General features: G+C 42.4%; 1 protein-coding gene across 13 annotated transcripts in view; it reads right to left on the reverse strand.

Moving 5' to 3' along the window:
- Positions 1-21,835, reverse strand: part of Med12l (mediator complex subunit 12L) — a 310,727-nt gene that overhangs the window by 231,677 nt on the left and 57,215 nt on the right. For 12 of the 13 annotated variants that reach the window (XR_005974940.1, XM_041659476.1, XM_041659477.1 and 9 more), the window contains 6 exons: positions 17,779-17,948; positions 14,797-14,907; positions 13,412-13,681; positions 11,080-11,229; positions 10,278-10,377; positions 9,898-10,034 (listed from right to left, as the gene is read on the reverse strand). Coding sequence is in view for 12 of the 13 variants with exons in the window: in XM_041659476.1 (XP_041515410.1) it covers positions 9,898-10,034; positions 10,278-10,377; positions 11,080-11,229; positions 13,412-13,681; positions 14,797-14,907; positions 17,779-17,948 (938 nt within the window). In the remaining variant the exon portion in view is untranslated. The remainder of the gene's footprint in view (positions 1-9,897; positions 10,035-10,277; positions 10,378-11,079; positions 11,230-13,411; positions 13,682-14,796; positions 14,908-17,778; positions 17,949-21,835) is intronic. The other variant, XM_041659474.1, reaches the window with a different exon arrangement.

Below are 21,835 nucleotides of genomic sequence, written 5' to 3' on the forward strand. Positions count from 1 at the left end.
GTTAAAGTTCACCTAACTGGGGGGGAGGGGGGGCTGCACACTGGTGTTTGAATAGTAAACGTAAGAAAGCTACACAGCAGTTTTAAAACTGGAAACCTTCCTTAACAACATATTCTTTAAGTAGTGCCCATGCGGGATGATGTTATTAAGTGCAATGCTGGCTTAGGCTAAAGAGAACCTTTTCCAGAACTAATTTGTTTCATAGAAGGGTTAGAAAAGGGTATTACAAAACAGGTGAACCCTGTATTTCAAGTGCTTGTTTATTCATTTAGTATCTATTGAATACGTTCTTATTGTGAGGTTCTCTTCTAAGCACTGAATAGAAATGCATTCTCATATTTTATTTTAGAGGAAAAGAGATCGGTGATATCCTTGTAAATATTATTTCTAATATAGCCACACAATCTTTAAAATGTTCATATAATTTGTTTCAGTAACTTAATTTCTGAGGAAAAAGATATGGGAAAAAATTTAAATGATAAAAGAAATGTGTGCTCTGGGCATCTGCAGGGTGTGCCACCAAACTGATGCTCCTGCTGATCCCTGCCTCAAGAACTGGCTGTGACTTGGGTAATGAGATAAATCAAAGAAACGTGGGATGATTTCAAAGGCAGACAGCAGTGCATACAGAAAGTTCATGGGCAAAACAGTCCGTCTTCAATAAAGGAACTAGAGGAACGTTTGGGGTCGGGATTTGCCTTTGGAGGCAGTAATGGGTAGGTTTTCATTCTGGTATAATTCTAAACTTTTACAGCATTCACCTCTTAGCTTTTCAATACACACAAGCAAACAGGGCACAAAAAAAAATGGTGGGTAGGGGAGCCCAGCCTGAACTATAGCACACAAAGGTAAGAACAGGGAAAGGTGTGCCGAATTATCAGGCCAAGCCCGAGCACAAATTAAAACATGTAATCAGAACAATACATATGACTTAATTCCCAGTCAGACTGAGCATATACCACATGCCTTTTTATCCCACCACTCGGGAGAAAGAGATAGGCAAAGCTGTTTGAGTTCCAAGCCAGCCTGGTCTGAGTTCAGATCAGCCAGAGCTGTCTCAAAAACAAAAACATCAAGATGATGAAGGCAATGAGGAGGAAGAAGGAGAAGGATAAGCGATAATTTCTGGCCAAGAGATTGGATTAGAAATAGAGAATGTTTACAATGGGGCGTAGAGGCTCTTATTGTTTTACATACATGAATTCTACTCTTCAACTCTAAAGTAGCTGTTGCTGTTCTCATTTTACAGATAATTAGAAAACACGTATCTGCTGTAGCATGCTGATGCTCAACCCTACAAGGAAGCAGGTCCTAGAAGGCTGCAGACCAGGCAACCACTATAGTCTCTGGACTAGCCCCAGCTTTCCACCTCTAACCTGACTTAACATGCAGGAGTCAAAAAAGAAATGGGACCAATGAGGCCTCTGGCACACAGGAGATGGAGGGCAAAGAATAGACCTTTGATACAGGTGTCAGAGACAGTCTAATCACTCAGACATGAACCACTGTACAGGGTCACATCTCCAAGCATTTTTAAACAGAAGAATCAGCATATAAGGTAATAAAGTGTGAATTGTCTCTGGTAAGGTTAGAGGGGGACCCAAGGGCTATGGGGGAAAGACAGGAAACAGCCCTGCCAGCTGGCCACACCCATGTGTGCACATCAGAGGGTTAGTCAGCACACCTGTAGAAAGGCGCTGCCTGATCGCATCTCTCCTGCGGCCGCCTTCCGTCCACCTCCCTTCCCATCCTAGTCACTAGTAATAGTCTGGAGCATTCAGTGAAAAAGAGTTTGCCATATAGGCGAGACACAAAGTCAAAAGTGTACAAAAGCCCCAGCCCTGTGGCACTGGGGGCTCTTGCTCGCTGATAACCATCTGCAGATGACTGTCAGCACAGTGAGCTGCTTCCTGGTTAGAGGCCTCAGGGTCCCATTTCTTGGACATGAAATCTGACTGTATCTCAGCCAAAAAAAAAAAATCCTTTGGATTGGTGTTATAACACACATGGCATTTATTATACCTATGAACATTTCCATAAGCGTATTTTCCAGAGATATTTTAGAAGCCTGTTTTGTTGCTGCTGTTGCTTTTCTGAGGGGTGGAATGATAGAGGAAATTTTCCTAGTCTTACACCCTTTGGATTAATGTTGACAATCTTTAGATTTTGCAATGGCCCAGAAACTAAAGGTTTGAAGCAGAAGAGTGCTGTCTTCTTTTTAAGTGTAGAAGATGAAGATAGCACGTCTGTCGGTTCTGACAAGAAATGATGCAGATAGGAAAACAAAATGAAGACAACCCTTTGGAACATTTGAATCGACAAGTCATTTATCGCACTGGGATGAAAATAAAGTTTTCCAACCTTTAATGATTTAATGATTTAATTTAATGATTAAATGATTTAATTATCATTTAAATAATACAAATGGAAAAAACAGAGCCCTAGGAAGCAGAATCACTGAAGTCGTGTGGTGACAATTATAATTGAGAAATAAATCCTTCCAAAGAACTTGAAAAGCGAGTACCTCCCATATTTACAATAATTGAAATACTTATACTTAGCATCCAAAAAATCACTGTATTATGCATGTTAAGGAAAATGAGAGTAACATGTAAATAAGAGAAATACAAATTTCCAACATTTTTATTTGGTTATTTGCTTTACTGCTCGACAAACAAAGTAGCCTAGCCATGAACACAACCACTGCGGTTAACCAGCACTACCATAGGAAGTGAATTCTAGTAGCAAGGCCACTGTACACACCAAGAAAATGATGCCAAGGGAATTCACAAAGAAAGAAAACTAGCAGCAGAAGCAGAGTCAAAACGCACTGTAAACTGGCACAGACTGCATGGAATAAACACATCCACAACACACGACCTTTCTATGCGCAGCTCTACATGGCACGCCCCTTAATCCCAGCTGTGTGAAACGGTGAGCCAAGACTGCAGGTTCAGGGCACTCTTGAGTGACAGGGTGAGCTGTCGGCCGACTCTGACAACTAAGTGAGACACTGTCTCCAGGTTTAAAGGAATAAATAGAGGGCCGGAGATACAGCTCCATAGTACAGCACTTGCCTAGCATGCGCACAGCCCTGAATTCAATCCTCGGTCCTGAAATAATTACAGTTTACGGTGCTTAAATTATCAAAGAAGCTTTAAGAAATGGATTACTCCTCCATGTGAATGTGCCAATATCGGTATGTAGGACATTATTCTAGCTATCATAAAGGCTGCCCCAATTACATCTGACATTGACCTATTCTGCTTTACTGTTAGGTGGAAAGATTTCTATCAAGAACAATAAAGACTCAACTCTATGGGCTGAGTGTGTTTCGATCCCCCCCCCCATTAGTGCACTGGGTGTGAGCTTGGATAACTCAAAAGAATAAAGACTCCAGTCTATTAGCTGAGTGTGTTTCTATCCCCCCACTAATGTACTGGTGTGAGCATGGATAACTCTGAGTGTGTTTCTATCCCCCCCCCCCCGACTAATGAACCTGGTGTGAGCATGAATAATCCTGAGTGTGTTTCTATGTGCCCACTAATGAACCGGGTGTGAGCTTGGCAAACTCTTCTTTGATCACTGATTTTCTCATCTACAAGATATAAAAATAAATTCCACAGGCCAAAGAAAACTATAATGCAATGATACAGGACAAAAGGCAGAACCTAGGGCATAAAAGTACTATATTAAAAAAAAAAGTTAGTAAACAAGACTTGCAGACAGCCATGATGAAACACAACTGTAACTGTAGCATTCAGGCATTCAAGGCAGATGAATGACACATTTGTAGCCAGACCAGGCCACGTTGCAAGTTCCAGCCCATCATAAGCTACACAGCAAGACTATAATGAAAAATAATTTTGTAGGCTGATTTTCTTTGCTTTATGTTTTAAAACCACCTATGAGTGAGTACATGTGATAATTGCCTTTCTGGGTCTGGGTTACCTCTCTCAATATGATGTTTTCTAGATCCATCCATTCATGCAAATTTCAAGCTGTCAATTTTTTCTGCTGTGTATACCCATTGTATAAACGTACCACATTTTCCTTATCCATTCCTCACTCATAGGTGGTTTTTAAACACAAAGCAAAGAAAATCAGCCTACAAATCACAATCCCAGAGAACATAGACAACAATGAGGACCCTAAGAGAGATATACATGGATCTTATCTACATGGGAAGGAGAAAAAGACAAGATCTCCTGAGTAAACTGGGACCATGGGAGAGGGTTGAAGGAGAGGGGAGAGGCTGGGAGGGGAATAGAGAAAAATGTACAGCTCAATAAAAATCAATAAAAAATAATTTTAAAGCATTTTTTAAATCCCTGGTGGCTAGAGAGATGGCTCATCAGTTAAGAGCACTTGCCGCTCTTTCAAAGAACCAGAGAGTTTGAATCCCAGCACCCACAATGGCTCGCCACCACCTCTAACCCCAGTTCCAAGGGAACCAACTCCTCTCTGGCCTCTGCAGGAACATACCTGTGGCGTATACACACACACAAATAAATAGTGCATGAATCTGATCTACTGTACAGCACTGAGCCACCTCACCCTAGATGGGTCCCTGCCCTCCATGCAAGTGCTTCTTTACTGTGCACAGATACGTTACAAAAAAACAAAAAGTGAAAAATCCCAACAGACCCTGGCTGAGGCTTATGGCTGAGTAGGCTGTACAACGGATATTTTTGCATGCATCCATCAAAGCTCCAAGACGCCCAGTATAACATGTCATACTACACTCATTTCTCCTGTGTTGCCTGCCTCTCTAGATGTACGGGTCACGAAGAACAGTGGTCACAAAGAACAGTGGTTACTGCTGTCTGGTACCTAGTTACAGGACAGGCACCACAGATGCTAATGCCGCCCTGATTGTGGTGTCACAGCATCTTACATCATCCAGGTTGGAATGCCCCTTCGCCCCTTCACACATGTAAGCACATTATCCATGGGTCCCCGCAAAGCCTGTTGATTTCACGGCTGAAGGGCTTCCTGTCATCCACGCCCCTGCCTCCACTTGCAAATCCCTTCTTGTCTGTCTGATTCTACGCCAACTGTAAAGTGGATACACATTTCATTAACCTAAGCACCCCTCTCCTTCACAGTAAATCCTAGAGGTGTATCCTCCTCCCCGGTACTGTACCAGTAGTCTTTGCATGAGCACAAAACCCCAGAGTGAGTAATACACACGTCCTGGAACCCAGGCAAGAAGCCAGGGATTAAGGATGTGCTGGGAGGCACAAGACACAGACTTCGAGATCACAAAGCAAGGCCTTAGAAAGCCAAGTGTGCACCGAGCACAGCCAAGGAAGAAACAAAGCTCTTGTATTGTATTTTTGATGACAGTAATCAAGCAGAGTGCCTAAGCCTAGCGGATTCAAGAGAAGTAAAGTACATGCTAAACTTGAGGCTTTAGTTACCCCCCAAACTCTAAACTCTGAGCACAAACCAGTATGAGACAAATATCAACAAGAATATGTAGGGTTTGTGGTTTGGGGTTGGTGGTGGTACTAGGAGCAGGGAGGGAGGAAACGCCCATGATGCTGCAGTTCTGAAGTGCTCTGCCTGGTGCAGCTGGCCTGGTTTTTCCATTACTCAGTACAAAGTCTGTTTCCTGGGATCCCAGAAAGAGAAGTGAAAAGTAGCTTTCCCTGCCCTCTTTGGACCTTCCCTTTTATCCCTATCCCTGAAGCACCCAAAGATGCAGTGGCCCCTACTCTCACATCAGCCATAATCAAGGATAGAGGCCAAGAGGAAGGAAGTGGTCCAAGAGCACTGCAAAGCCGAGGGGCCCTCCCCACCCAGTTGCTTGGTGATGATGTCACCATAACCAACTTACTTAGTAATTGGAAGCTGAGGGCCCCACAGACCACTGCGACTCCCCTCCTGAGGGCTGCTGGGCCCTGACATTCCAGTTCATCATGTGGCAGGAAAGGGTCTAGAGCACTGACCAACTTCAAGAAGCAAATGCCCTAGACGCGTGCATTTGCAGCTTGGAAGCAAGCTGCATTCAAGCAGGCACAGCACAGACCTGCTGCTTGGCTACAAAGCTCAAATACAAATCCTGCTGCTCCATTTCTGCCAAAACGTTGGCTACCCAGACCCCAGCCAGTCTGTGAACAGCCTACTCATATAAGCGGTTCCCACAGCAGTCTACACCGCATGCCTCGCCACTGTCAAACACTCTCTGAACTCTGAATTAAACACTAGCATTTCTTTATTTTACACTACACAGAGTGGAAAGTTACCAAACACAGAAGTGGGGGTGAAATATAAAGGGTTTTGAGGATAATTCCCTGCCTCCTTTGCCATAGCACTCAAGCCAACACAGGCCCAGCAGGTCACAGGGGGCCAAGGGACACAGTAGGAGAAGGGCACATCCCGTGAGCTACTAGTGAAAGCATGCCTCAAGCCCGGGCAGCGTTGGATCGTCTCATCACAGGCAGGACCTGGTCTCAAGCACTCAACTTTTTAATGAGCTTCCACTGATGCCAAGACTGATGCTGCACTCGCATCTGGACAGGTGTTCTCCCATCTCCTACAAGGACGCGAGAACTAGATGGCCCCCTTAGTCATTCCAAATGGCAGAGAACGGAGGGGCTGAAGCTTCCCCAAATGGTATGGGGAGGAACAGTCCCAGTGAGAGAAAACCTCAGACCACAGTGACTAGAGGTCTTTATCTATCATCTAACATGCCATATCAATCCCAGACAAATTACAAAATCAAGAAAAAGGGAAGTGTTTTAAAGACCAGGAGATGGGGTTCTGAGTCTTAACCCAGCACTCAGCATATTCTGTCTTGGCAGAGAACAACTACACCCTGTTGGCTCTTCCAATAGAATATAGGCAATAGCAAATTTTGGAATATACTTATAATCTGCTTTATAATCTCAAAGTATTCATGGTCAAGTATTATACAATTATGAAAGAACTCCGGGCACATGACTATGAGCAACTTGCTCTAGACCACGCAGCTATCATTCAACATTCACCTGTGGATTCCAGAAACGTAACAGGTAATCCCTGAGCCAGGCATGGTGCATACACCTGAAATCTCAGCACTCAGGGGTATGGTAGGAAGAGTTTGGGTTCAATGGTCTGCCTGAGCCACAGAGTGAGACCCTATCTCAAAGTAAGAAGGGTGAGGAAGGGGAAGGAAAGATAGGGGGAAGGGAAAGAATAAGGGGGGCAAGAAAAACCCAATGAAAAGTAAATAGAGAAGTAAATGTATGTATGTATGTGTGTGTGTATATATATATATATATGTTTATGTCACTTGCAAGCCTATACATAAATAATTACCTTAATATAAATATACAATAAATATTAAAGCCATATTTTTAAGTGTTAATGTTAAATTCTATAGAAGAAGCTATCCAGGTATCCTCACAATATTAAAACGTATTAGGAACTAAAGGCTAACAATACCACTTTTGTCTTACTCAAAAGTAGCACATTAACCACAAGACCACTCGCATCTCTTTGCGGAATATAATCAATATTTGATCTAATTACTGCTAAACCAAGCCAACACTTGCATTCCCCCAAATTACTACAACATCCAGGACTCCGTCTAGGGCCCACATTGCCCTCTAGTGGCAACTACTACCACACGGGCACAGCAGAGAATGCCTTCCTCAACAGGAGGCTCAAACTCTCCCCTGCTTTCTCAGATAGGTCCACTGTGGTCTGAATGAGGGTATTACAGGTTCACATGTTTCAATACTCGGTCTCCAACTTGTGGTGTTTGGGAAAGTGGAACCTTTAAGATGTGGAAAACCTTGCTGGAGGAAATGCCACTGACTTTGAGTTTTATCTCCTAGCCCCATTTCCTGTTCTGTCTACTTCTCCTGTGGAGAAGAAACGCCATCACTCTGCTTCTAGACTGGTAGGACAGTCTCAGGCTCCCGCTACCATGTCTTCTGCTTGTCACAAACAGCAGGAACCTTTCTGCACTGTCAGCCAAAATCAGCTCTTTCTTCCCTAACTTGCTTTTTACCAAGGTATTTCATCACAACACAAAACTAATTAATACAGATAAACAGGTAATATATTTTAAGGGAATTCTCAATATAACTAACTCTACTACCACACTAATCATTTTTGTTCAGTTTATAACAGAATAAGCATTTTAGAATTTAATCTGACAGAGTCCTTGAACCCAGTGCCTTGTTTCTGGTACCTGCTGTAAAGTAAGCAAGTTTCTCAGAGAGTTCTGGAACCGTGGGATATTAATCAGAAACATTGTATCATAATCTCTACCCTTGGTATAGGCAGCCTCCCTAACACTTACTTTTGCAATTGCTTGTGGGTAATTTGAGTTTCCCATAAATGACTGCAGGCCATGACCCTTTTGAGGGCTGTTTATTAGCTATCCTACATTATTAGATATTTACATTATGACTCATAACAGTAGCAAAACTACAGTTATGAAGTAGTAAAAAGAATAATTTTATGCAACATAAGGAACTATATTAGAGAGTCATGGCAATGGGGAGGTTGAGAAACACTGGAATAAGGCTTTATTTCTTTTTCCTTGAAGATTTATTTATTTTTAACTTGTGGGCATGAGTATGATTTTGCCTGTATGTTTGTTTGTGTTTCACGTGCATCCTTGGTGCTTGTGGAGATCCCAAGAGGTTATTGGACCCTTAGAACTGGAGCTACTAATGGCTCTGAGCGGCCATGTGGGTGCTGGAAACGGGCCCTCTAAAAGAGCAGCTGACCTCACGACCATCTCTCCAGCCCTGAGGCAGAAGCCTTAAGTCAAGACAGCAAGGCTGAAGAGCTCTTGATGGACTTAAACAAAACACACAGAACAATGCTGGCACAAAAACCTCAGCACTGCAGACAACTCGCGTCTACGTGTGAAAATCTCAGCGTTCCTAAACCTCTCCTCTACTACACAGATAGAAAACATCCATCTATGGGTCGAGAACACCATGCCCCGTGCCTCCCCTCAGTGAGCTGACAATCACGTGGACTCCTCTGCTCTCTTACGGACAGAACTCATTTCTGCAGAGACTTCCCAGAGACAGAAACTCCACTCAGTGTGCGCCATGCTTTCAACACGCTGCTCCTCTGTGGATGCTACGATCTCGAACCTGTTTCTGAGGAAATAATGGCTAAAATGGCTCCCAAACTATTCCAACAGAGGAACACTCTGGGATGTGTGTCAGGACCTGCCTGGCAAAGAAAGCATTTTGGCTTGTTCCATTGTTTCAGCTTTTCTTTCCACAACCCCAGGACCAATGCCAAGCTTATGTAAAAAGTTAGCTACATTGTTTGCTCTGAACGTTTGCTAATATTTACCTCAGTATTGCTTTCCATCTAACACAAGCGGCATATATGAGGAGCATTTTTTTTCATTATAAAAATAATACTTTTATTTTTCTGAAGACTTAGAAAGAAAAGCAGGCTTTGAAAATTTTATCTTTTATATGAAATTTAAATTGTATAAAAAATTTGAATTTATACTGCAGTTCACTAGCAAAACAATCTTTTGATAGGAAAAAATAAAAAGTATAATTGTTATGACAATTCAAAGACCATGCTCATATACAGCCATGTGCTGCCCTCTGCTGTGCTACAGACTAAATTACATCCCCAAACTAAAGTCATGGATCTATATAAAGTCAATCATTAGACAAGCCATGTACTAAAACTAAAAGGTAGAGGATGATGAAAGGTAAATAGAGGTCAATAAAAGATTTCCTCATCAATATTTTAAGGGAGCCCCAACCCAATGTGTGTTTTACGGGGAGTCACCCTGGTCCCAGAAGAGAAAGATTGGCATTGTGCAGGCTTTTATAAGACATACATCGTAGTAAAGACGTCACATTTACTGAATGAGAAGAAAACAGGACAAAAAGGAAGAAAAGTAATTTTAACTACCTCTTGGCTATCTTTGTTTTGGTTCGCCCAGAAAATTTTATGATAGAGCGTCTCCATCGAATTGCTGGAATCGGTGCGGTCAAAGCAATGACGGTCCAAGACTTCCAGTGTGTGCAAAACCCGACTAATAGTAACCCCTAGGTGCAGAAATTAAGGAAGCAATTAAATCAGCCAGAGCATTAGAGCATTAAAAACACCACGACACAAGGGAGAGAGCTTTGTAACTCTCAGCATATACTCTCAAGAAACCGCAGGAACTAAAGTAGACAGACATTCCAGGCGGCCAGTAGCTAAAGGCCTGTAGCTCCCTCGTGCCTGAGCGCCTTGCCAGCCCGAGGAAGACAACACAAGGCTGATGGCTCTTCGGCGGGATACTGTACCTGCCGTCGACTCCTGACACTTGTCAAAAGACCACCGGACCTCTACTGCACGGCCTCGCTGTTTGATCTGCTGTTCTACCTCATAAATCCTTGCCCGGACCTGGAAGATAAACACTTCAAATTAACTTGTACTTGGAAACTCTGAATGGCTGCCTGAACAATGTAAAGGCTTCTTCTACGTGAGTAGATCCTCCTCTGGTGAGTGACAATCTCTACTGTATCGCAGGAAACCTAAGTTCCTGCATGAGCCATGCATTTTTAACTTTACAAGTGACGGTTTGATTCAATAGTAAATGCTTATAAAAACAAATGCCTGGGGGAAGTGTAACAAGTGAAATTCCTTCACAATATGTAAGGCAAGGCAGAGTTCGAGTATCTCTGAGCCACTGGTCCAAGCAGGAAACGAATGAGCAGAGCTTCAGTTACTTAAGGAAACAGCTCAGTGAAAGGCAAGCGTCTTGTGCTAAGTATCAGGCATAATCCCAAAGCTGAAGCCGCATTATGTCATAAAGCAAATAAAAATACACAACAATTACTAAACATCACAAGCTCTTATTCCAGGGCTCACAGTCGGGATCAGACTCTTCACCAAAACTGCTGGGGTGGCAGCTGCCTGGGTGGCAGAACACTCTAGGAACATCTGTGTTTCCAAAAAAAAGTCAAGAAAGATCCAAAAAAAAAAAAAATCACCTAGAGTCATGGCAGAGCTGGGACAGTCACTACGGTATTTCAGGTGGCCCACCATGCCCAGGTGCTTCTGGGGAACGAAAACATTCATAAAAGCAATGAAGCAAATGTCTACCTGCTGATTGAAAGCCGTATTCCCACCCGGCATGGGGAGGCTGGAAGGGGCAACCTGCAGCAGATCCAGGGGAGAGCCTGGGTTTGCGATCTTATTTTCGTTTGTGGAATAGTTCCACACCAAGGCACTTGGGCAACACAGAGTGACAGTCTAGAAACAAAGCAGGAATATCCCAGACATTTAGAGGAAGGAGAAAAGTATTAACAGCAACTTCAATTTAAAAAAAAAAATGGCAGCAGGTTTCCTACAGATGATCGTAAAATACAAATGTCATTCCCCACAATCAGCTACCCAAGTGGTAAGACAGGACTTATGAGTCATCAACACAGCTACCGAGAAATTAGTGTGGTTTATTACCTAACACTCCAACAGAGGAAATGTAGGAGGCTGAGTGAAATATAATATTTGTTACTTTCGAATGAATTTTTTATAGTTAAGCAAAAGGAAATACAATTAGAATGTTAATTGCTAAGATTACAATTTTTATTGTTTTTTAAAAACTCTTAAGTAGTGTGTCTTAAAGCTTGACTAACACCCAGCAGACACCCCCCCCCCCCCCCCCCCAGGAATCATCCAGCGTTTCCATAAAAGTCTGGACAACAAATATTTCCAGCTTTGCAGACCACCTACAGTTTCTGCCACAGATTTCCCTTTGGTGATTTCAGTTACACAATAAAAATGGGAAGCCTATTCTTGGCTCGCAGACTAGACTGGTCTAGAGACTAACTCCCCCCACTTGTACCCTAGACTTTTGTGGACACTGTTTTTAAGCTCAGCCAGATTGTACGCAGCAGTCCTTCCAAAACATCACACCTGTTTCTGAGCCAGGTGCTGCTGGCTTAGCTTTATCTCAAAAACGCCCATCAAAAGGCAAATAAATGATGCTTCCCGTATCTCGAGGCAGGCTCTGAGATCGGAATGGCTTCATAGGTCACCACTTAACACAGTGCCTGAAACCAAACCTAATACAGTGTGAAAGACACTTAGAAAGGACAGGACCGTGACAGTGGTTTTACGGCTTGCTTCTGTTTCCAGACTATAATTTCCCGCTGTTCTTTCCCCGTATACCCAACCCTCCTATTCTCCTTGACGGGTTCTCCTCGACATCTCTCAACCATACGTGCCTTTCATATCAGTAAGTCATTTGTCACTAGGAGCTCTGTGGGCAGCCTCAACCCACCTCGGGTCTGCCTCGTCTTCAGAACTAGAAATGTTCCCATCTCTTGAGCATATCCACAAGCAGAAGAACAATCCTGGCATCCTTTGGCATTCTTGAGGTACTAGCTCCAAGACCCCTCTCAGATATCTAAATCACAGATATGCTCAATCTCCTAAAATTGCATAGTATTTGCCTAGGATCCATGCCGTCTCCACATCCTCCAAACCACCTCTCCATTACATCAATGGCATGTGAATAGAAGTCACACTATGTTAGTTTGGAAATAAGACAAAAATGTCTGTGCACACTCAGTATACACACATAAGTCCTCTAGCCCTTTTTCTATGCTATACCCCACCCCCACCCCACCTCCCAGTCAGGAAACTTTTCCACTGAAACTACAAAACACCTACAAAGGTCCCTGGCTTTCAAGGTGAACAAGAAGTTCCCTTTTGAAGCACCACAGCCCCTAATGTATTTCTCTCTTGACACTTAGCATATTCTATACAAGCTCCATGTATAACTCTTTCTTCTTATCTGGACAGTGAACTCCAAGGAGACCCTGTTTTTCAAACACCTTGAGTCCAGGCCCCTTGGCAAAGAGCAAGATGCACCAAGAACTCAAGAACCAGAAACTGAACGCTGAGAGGACCGCTCTCATGCCTAGATGAAGGAGCCAGAGCTAGCCCACTGCTGTGTTCAGGGACAGCACAAGCAATAAGGCCTGACTTTAAAGAGACGCAAAGGCATCCAGAGAGGCATGGAGCTCAAGATGCCAACTGCAGACGCTGAGAATGCTGCCCAGAGAAGACGTCTCGGCAGAACAGCAACACAGCTGACCTGAACTCCTGGCAGGATATGCAAGTGAACTGCCTCGCCATCCTAAGGATGGGCAGCCGGAAGCCAGACGTGGCATTTCTCACCTGCAATCAGAGAGCTTAGGAGGCTGAGGACTGCTCTAAGTTTCTGCCCAACCTAGGCTACAGGGGTGAGCCTGCCTCTAAGTCAATGAAAACACCACAAAGGACAATCACAGTCATTTTCTTCTTTGTAGCTATAACAAGTCTCTCAGTCTGATCTAACAGTAATAGATCATAAATTTCTAATAAAAGTTACCGGGTCTTTCCCACAATGAATTCTAACATAAAATAATACAGACTATTACAGACTTACCTGCAACATACAACTAAGTCCATAAACCAAAGGGCCATGTTGCGCACAGGAAAGGAAATCCGAGAAGGCCAGCTGCATGGGGCTCATACCAGGGCCAGGGGTGCCAGGACTGGGGGTCCCAATACTCGTGTTGTTTGCTCCGATTATCATGTGGGGTGAGTGAGCAGCAAGGAGGTTGGGGCTGTCACTCAGTAGCAAGGAAAGACGCCGGGCACAAAAGTACGCTAGACGACGAGACAGGTAGGCAGACTGGACAAACTCATCTGAGTACTGAGAGAGGGGCAGAAGGCGAACAGGAGTCAGTCATGTCCTATGCTTCAGAACTAGTTCAATTTGACTCTCCTTACTAGGAAGAAAAGGCATAAATACAAGGCAGGCCAATGTGATCCAGCTATCACATAAAGTAAGCCACATACGTAGTCTTGAATTTTTTCCAATCACCATTAAGAAAATAAAGCAGGGATTCAAGAGATAGTACGGCAGTTACAATATGCTGACAGTTACAGTGGCTCCCAGCACCCCCACTTCAGGAGGCTCACAACTAACTACTCCTTATTCCAGATCCAAGGGATGGATGCACTCTGTCCTCTGTGGGCGCATGCATGCATGTGATGCACATACACTCATGCAGGCGCACACATATACACATAAGTAAAAATAAACCTTTAAAAAAGCAAACCGAAAGTCGAAGAGAATAATGGGCTGTATTTATGCCAATACTACCAAATGTATCACCTCAACAAGTAACTAATGGAAAATGTATCCAGGGTATACATTTTTGCATCAAATCTGAAGTCTGCTGTGCACTTTATTTTATTTATTTTATTTTACAATGTATCTCGGTTCATGGTGGTTACTTTTCAAGAGCTCAAATGCCCATCTGGTGAGGGGCTGAACAAGAAATGCAAGCACAGACCAACCCGGAAACTAACATAGAAGGAACAGGCAAGACTCTCTTGTGTGCAGCATCAGGGGAAGGTGTGAACGACATGGGAAAGTTGCCTGCCCAGTGATGCACTTCCAAGTCATCTGAACTATCACTATCTCTATGCATTACTAAGAAAAGAATAAGTCTCATTCAAAATACCATTATTTAACACTATTTGACAAATTAGCCTTAGTGACCCTAAGAATGCAGTTGCTTGGCTGCCGTGTCCCACGGTAACTTGCTCAGAGAGGAGAAAACCAATGTGGGGAAATTATGTTTGGGTTAAAAAAAAAATAACCATGGACATAAGCAATAGACATGCTTCCGTAGCATTTAAAACATTTTCTCCCTTTCAGAAGGAACGGATTTCCCCTTTCTACCTCTCCTTGCCTAGTCGTTCCTATCAGACTCATCTCTTGCCATTTGCTCGACTAGGTGGCGCTGAGACACACCATACCTGCAGCATCAGTGGCAGAAGGAGCTTGAGAAGGTTGTCGTCCACTGGTCTGATCTTTTCTAGGACGTCCAGGATCCACGTCAAATACTCATGTTTTTCCAACATCCCTTCCTTAAATGAAGAAAGGGTACACTACTGATGACAAAAATCCCCTATGGTTTTAAGATACACTGCCGCCGTGTAAATCCAATCCTGTGTGATTGTCACAGGGTCACAACCCACAGTCCAAACCCCAAACAAACAAAGACGTAGAGGGATTGGGGGGAAGCAGTATGTGTGACCAGGGGTTTTAGTTTTGTTTCTGGTAACACACTTCATTCTAAACTTATTTTTTAAAATTCAGATATTCAGAAGCCATCACATTCCAGGCTGACACATCCCAAGAAGCTATCAGGAGCATGAACTCATTTTCAGGGAACAGATGGGGCTGACTGTGATCACTCTGCAGAAGACTACTCATACCACTGTCTCCAAGGTACAAAACCCACACCAGACTCCGGGCCTAGAGTAAATCTTAAATGACTCTCAGATTTGTCTACCTATAAATGTATTGTTTGATTGTTCACTAAATGATGGAAAAGATAGACTTTTAATAAAACCAATTTTAAAATAATTCTATACAACCATCCTAAAAAAAAAAAGCAAAAAAAAAAAATCCAATTACCCCTCTGTCATGGCATGGTGCCTTTTCCCTTATTATTTTTTTCTTTTTTTAACCAAGGCATTTGCTAAGCACTCTACTACTGAGCTACATCTCAAAGATGCCACTGATGCTAACACATTCATAATGTCCTTTGTCACTGCCTTCATACACACGCGAATGCACGCATACACACATGCCTGCCTGTATACACACATGTGATATGGGATGTCCTTCTGTATATGTGTTGCTTTTATTGAGTAATGAATAAAGTTGCTTTGGGCTATGGCAGGGCAGAATATAGCCAGGCTGAAAGACATATAGAGAGACAGTAGGCAGAGTCAAGAAGCCGCCATGTAAGAGACAAAAAAGAAGGGCATGCTGGAACCTTACCCAGTAGGCCACAGCATCGTGGCCTACAGATACAGATTAATAGAAATAGGTTCATTTAAGATGTAAGAGTTAGTCAGAAATACACCTAAGCTATTGGCCAAGCAGCACTGTAATTAATATTGTTTCTGTGCGATTATTCGGATCTGGAGGGCCCAGAACCAAAGAGGAGTCTCCCTCTACACACATGTACAAATACATTTGTATGACTTTCTAGACATATATACTTAATGTCATATCATAGTCTTGGTGTTATGTTTCATAGGATGAAAAACTTCAAAATAGAAACAATCCATGTTTTATGAAAATCATATGCCCTATTATGAATTTTGCAAACATTTAAAATAAACTTTACATTAATGTGTAATGATGGTGAGTACAAGGAAACAAAATTAATTTTAGAAAGGAATCCTGGGGCTGGGGAGACAGGTCAAGAGGTAGAATGTTTGCTGTGCAAGCATAAGGACCTGAGTTCAATTCCCAGCATCCATATTAAAAATTAAATAAATAAATGTTAAACATAGTGGCATGCACCCATAACCCCAGGGCAGAGAAGCTCATTGGCCAGCCAACCTAGACTAAGCCGAAAGTCCCAGTAGGAGACCTGGTTACCAAAAATAGGAAGGCTGGCTCCTGAGGAATGCATCAATACTCAGTGCTGACCTTTGGCCGCCGTGTATCCATGCAATCAGGACAAGCAATAGCGTGCACACGCGCACCCCCCCCCCCCACACACACACAAAACAAAACAAATTTAGTACATATTACTACTTTATTACATAATCTTTCTAAAAGCACTAAGTGTGTTGAATAAACATACTTCTGAGATACCAGCTGAGTGGCTATCTTAGTAAAAGCCATAACAGTGTGGAATAGGTTCTGAAGCAGTCAGCATAAGTGAGGCTGGGGTTCTTAAGAGCTATATTTAGTCATTTAAAAACTAACAATGCTATTTCACAAAAGAAACACACAGTGTTTGTTTGTTTTTCTATTTGAGTTGTCTCTAAAACTCACGTTTGCTGGATATTTCAATTGAAGTAATAATGGAATATTTAAAAACCATGAATTTCTTTCCTCTTTGAGTAAGATAATGAATAATGAAACTATGGGCTTTAGTTGAATACACCTTGTTGGGAATAAAAACAAAGGCAAATAATATCACAATTGACCTCTGATGGTAAAAAGAATTACAACAGACTGGGTGAGAACCTCAGAGTTCCTGTTTCCCTTAATTCACCGCTTAAATTTTCATTTCAAGATACAACTGAGCTAAATGAAGAGACCTTCGCATGAAAACATCCATTGTCAGGGGAGATCTGTTATGAGACAGAAAGCATCAGCACAAAGGAGTTTCTCAATAAATAAATATATCTAATTTTCAAAATAAAGTGTTTAAGAGGGTTGTGCTTAGCCGCACAATTACAAAGTAATTAGTGGCACTAAAATACCTGATATCACTGACAGATGAAGATAAATTTGTGTAACAAACTGTCATCATAAAGCACACATGTTCCCCTGAATGTACTGTAAGATATGTGCCTGGCACTGTCGTGCATGCCTGTAACCCCAGGGAGGCAGAGAAAGTCAACTACATCTACATAGGTGAGTTCAAGGCCAGCAAGAACTTGCCTCAAAAATTTTCATTTACATACAAATAAATGCTAAACTTCTTTCTGCGAACGCATCAGTTCATATAAAGATCCATTATTTAGCCCAGAAAATACAACTATAGATATCTGTCAGCATGTTTTGGTCAACCAAAGACCACACGTAACAGGTATATACTGTGTCGTACAGTATAAGTATGTAGCAGGCTCTATCATCTGCATTTATACATAAGTGTACTCTGTGATTTTGCAGAATGATAAGAGCACCTAGCAACCCAAACCTCAGAATGCAGGGATGACTGCATGTGGAAGGTGTGCTTTCCTTGCACGCCTTCGTCAGGTTACCTGGAACATATGAAATGCCAGCTTCTCGTTGTACTCCCACTGCTTCATGGCTTGCTCGACCTCTGGTGGCACGGGGACAGGACCGTCACCTGTACTGGAGGCCATGTGGTAAAAGTCAGAGATCTTGACTAGCTGCTCTCTAAGGTACCTGGTAGATATTTGCGTCCACTCTGTATTGAGAAGGGGAAACAGAGTTCTGATTATAGACACAGCTGTGAGAGTTTTACCTCCCCTCCCCTGATTACCCTGAGGACATACATTGAAGTCTAACATTTGTTACATAAAAATGACTTTTGCACGTGCAGCCATTACTCAAGAGAGCATGCCCAGACAGAGCCTGGCCAGATCTCAGGACTAAGCCATCCTCCTCTTGTGCTACTGTGACCCTAAAAGACTCTGAATGTGAATTTCAGCAGCTGTGATAAACAACAGTTAGTAGCACAAACCACTAAAGGGTCATCAGAAAACAGAATAGCAGTGCTTGTAAGAAATCTCAATCCAAAACTCAAGAACACCAAACCTCTCCCATTGTAGCTCCTAGGGTGTGTGTGATTTTTTTCCCACTCCATGTCAACTTTCAAACACGCGTGCACTGGATTTCTGTCTTCTACCGTTCTGACATCCACAGGCTAGACCATGAGCTTCCCAACCTATGCACCCCCAGGGTGTGTACAGACACAGGGATGGCTGACCCTGGTCTGACCATCTACGCCTTAGTTGCTTTGCTTCCTCTAACCAGCACTGATAGGCCAGAACTCACTTAGGTTGAGTGAGCAGCACTAAAAGCTAAGAAATGAAGAGGCGGCAGAAAAGGGGGGTAAGGGGCTGAGGAGATGGTTCAGGGGGTCAAGTCCTGTCTTTCCTAGAGTGAGGAGCTGAGTCTGAATCGCAAGAACTTCACTCTATCCAGGCAGACAGTACGACAGTACATGTCTGTAATGTCAGTGCTCCTATGGTAAGATGGGAGGCAGAGACAGAACGGGAGAATCCCTGAAAACGTGTGGGCCAGGGAGCCCGACGGAAGCAGCTCAGCCTAATAGCAAACAACAACGAAACCTTCCCCTCAGCCAAGGTGGAAGGCGAACTGAAAACTGAGGTGTTGTGGGGTAATAGGCAGCTTAGTGTATCTACTTGTGAACTATTAGTTATAGACAATTTACACTGGTATGGATTTGGATTTTGTTTTTTTGTTTTTTAAGACAGTGTTTCTGTGGGGCTTTGGAGTCTGTCCTGGAACTAGCTCTTGTAGACCAAGCTGGCCTCGAACTCACAGAGATCCGCCTGCCTCTGCCTTCCCAGTGCTTGGGATTAAAGGCATGTGCCCACCACCATCACCATCCGGCATAGATTCCTATATATTGATATATATGTAAAATTACCTTTGTGTTCCTAAGATAATTTGTATATTGATACAAATACAAATGATATTTATTATACTGAGTATGCTCCTATTTCTGTTTACAATATTTGAAGCTATTTTGTCATATTGTATGTATACGTGTTTCTACCTCTGCTTAAGATATTTTGTATGTTGATGCAAGTTGTGGATATTTTTTTATCATTTTGCACTATGCATTTCTACCTATGATCAAGATATTTATATGTACTGCTACATTTCGAGGTCAGTTGTCCTCATTACTGTACATCTGTTTACAGATTTTTTTTATTTTTTATAATGTGAAACTTTAGTCTTTAATCTATACTTAAGAATTACAGGTTAATAGTTACACATGCTTGTCATATGTTTAGCTATGTTAGTCAGGTTCTCTAGATGCACAGAGATATATACCACATAGATAGATATGTAATCTTCATATACTTCAAAGAACTGCAGAATATGCCATTTAAATAACTCAGGATTCTGTTGATGTGAGACACGACTGCTCCTGGAAGCACCGGTCTATTCCTTAGAAAATACTGGACACTGAAGACACTCTACTTGGAGTTTGTCTTCTTGGAAAAACTGGCCTTTGGGCATAGAACTGCCCTTTCCTCGACTACTGACAATATGCACACTGTCCAAACTGGACAAACAAGATACAGCTAAAAACAAACAAACAAACAAACAAAAAACTGCTGAACCATACCAAGACAGTCTTTCAAATTTTCCTGCTTCTGAAAATGGTCTGTCAGATACTCTAGACCTTAGCCAAAGTTGGTTGCCTCAATTCTGCAAAAGAGACTTTGGGTGATTGTTCAGGTAGCCAGCTATATCTGTCATTTCTTGCACCTTTTGGAAATCGCTTGCATTTCCTGCTTATTCTCAGGTAATATTAATTTCCTTTTCAGGTCTTTCATAGGGTTGAGGACTAGTTGGTCATAGCTACTTTGCTCTCATAACTTAACTAATTCATTTTTAATATAAGACTTTACTTCTCAGGATAGGAAAGACAGATGTTGAAATAATGTCTGTCATTTGTTCATTACATTAGACAGGACATTTAGCATGTGTTCTTGCTTGATGTTACTCATGCTGGTTATAGTTCTTGTGTATGTTTTTTCCCTTTCTTTCTCCTGGACAATACTTGATATTTGTTCTTATTGTATATACAGGTTTTTTATTAGGTTTAGAACCTTCTTATTTAGACAAAAGAGGGAAGTGTGATCAGTATTCTTTCAGCCTTTTGGGCACCGGCCCACTAGGGGATGGTCGGAGATACTAAGTGTGGACTGAAAAGCGCAGACAGGAAGCATGCTCGCTCTCTAGGGGGGTGGTCGGAGTTCTGTTTGCAGCTTCCAGCACCCACAGAGCAGAGGACCACAGTTCTCTATCCATCTTGTGAGGTTTCCCCAAATAAACACTTTCTATCCTTTATTCTGGGTTCTCGTGGACGTCCTTTAATGACGCCCATGCTGAGGCGAGCCTGTGACCTATGTATGGGGGCAATCCAATATTTCTGTCCCCCAACACAGACACGTACTCGCGCACACACAAAACAAAACTCACTAAAATTATTTTTTAAGATGACTACTACTGGGGCACAAATTAAACCGTGTTGCCTCTGGCAACCAGAAAGGATATGATACTAACTTTAGCCCGTTCTGTGGGCAAAAATGTAGTAACTGCAAGCTTGCAGCCAAATTTCTCCTAGAAGTTAGGAAAACAGCATTCTCGAAGAAGCCATCTAAAGGAAACAACTTCAATGTCTCCCCATTGTTCCTTCTCCCACTCTCTCAGAAATGAGGAGTGAAAAATCAATTGTCCAACAGTAACCAAGAATGTTGGCTCTATTTGTCAAATGCAACCAGAGACCACCACTGCTGAGTGTTAGTTTAAATAACCTGCTCCAACTATGTCTTGTAAACTAAAATCCAGTCTGGTGTGGTAATGAAAGCCTAAATGCCAACATATATTCCAACATACATTGGAAATGGATGCAAGCGATTTGGAGGTCACTCTTGCATACAGAGTAGGCTTAAGGCCAGCCTGGGCTACAAGAAACCTGTATCAAAAAAAAATAATAATAACAACATAAAGCAATAGGATTGAAGTGTACACAGCTGTTAAATTCCCATGATGAACCAGTGCAAAGGTGTATTCTGCTCCGAGTTTACTCATTGCTAAAACTGATCAACCGGAACTAAGAACATTCAACTATGAATGTCATCATTTTCTTGTCCCCTTGTGACATGGACTCATGGTCTCACGAAGCTTGTTCAATCAAAACACTAACCATCTACTGAGACAGAGTGAGGTTACCTCTACCAAGCAAAACCAGAAACACTGACACCGACTCTGGGTTTTGTGCAGCAAGCCTTGAGAGTAACAGGCTCTCAGTATGGCACTGTGGGCATGCCTATGGTACATTTCAGTCAAAACTAAAAATAACACAGATCTGCACACACCTACTTTGTCTCAGGCATTATTATCATTTTCTTTAAAATACAGAAGTACAAGTTTGCTATGGAAACCGTGTAATAAGATATGGATGCAGAAGAAAACTTGTAATATCTCACTAATCACTATTTGATTAAAGAAATACAGTGTTGTCCACATAATCACAGGGACGTGGTGTCAGCAGTTCCACCACGGATACCAAAATCTGCAGGTGCCCAA

Source organism: Microtus oregoni, unplaced genomic scaffold (genome assembly GCF_018167655.1).
Source record: "Microtus oregoni isolate MIOR12 unplaced genomic scaffold, Mior012 000010F_ref0000083, whole genome shotgun sequence".
Classification (NCBI taxonomy): Eukaryota; Metazoa; Chordata; class Mammalia; order Rodentia; family Cricetidae; genus Microtus; species Microtus oregoni.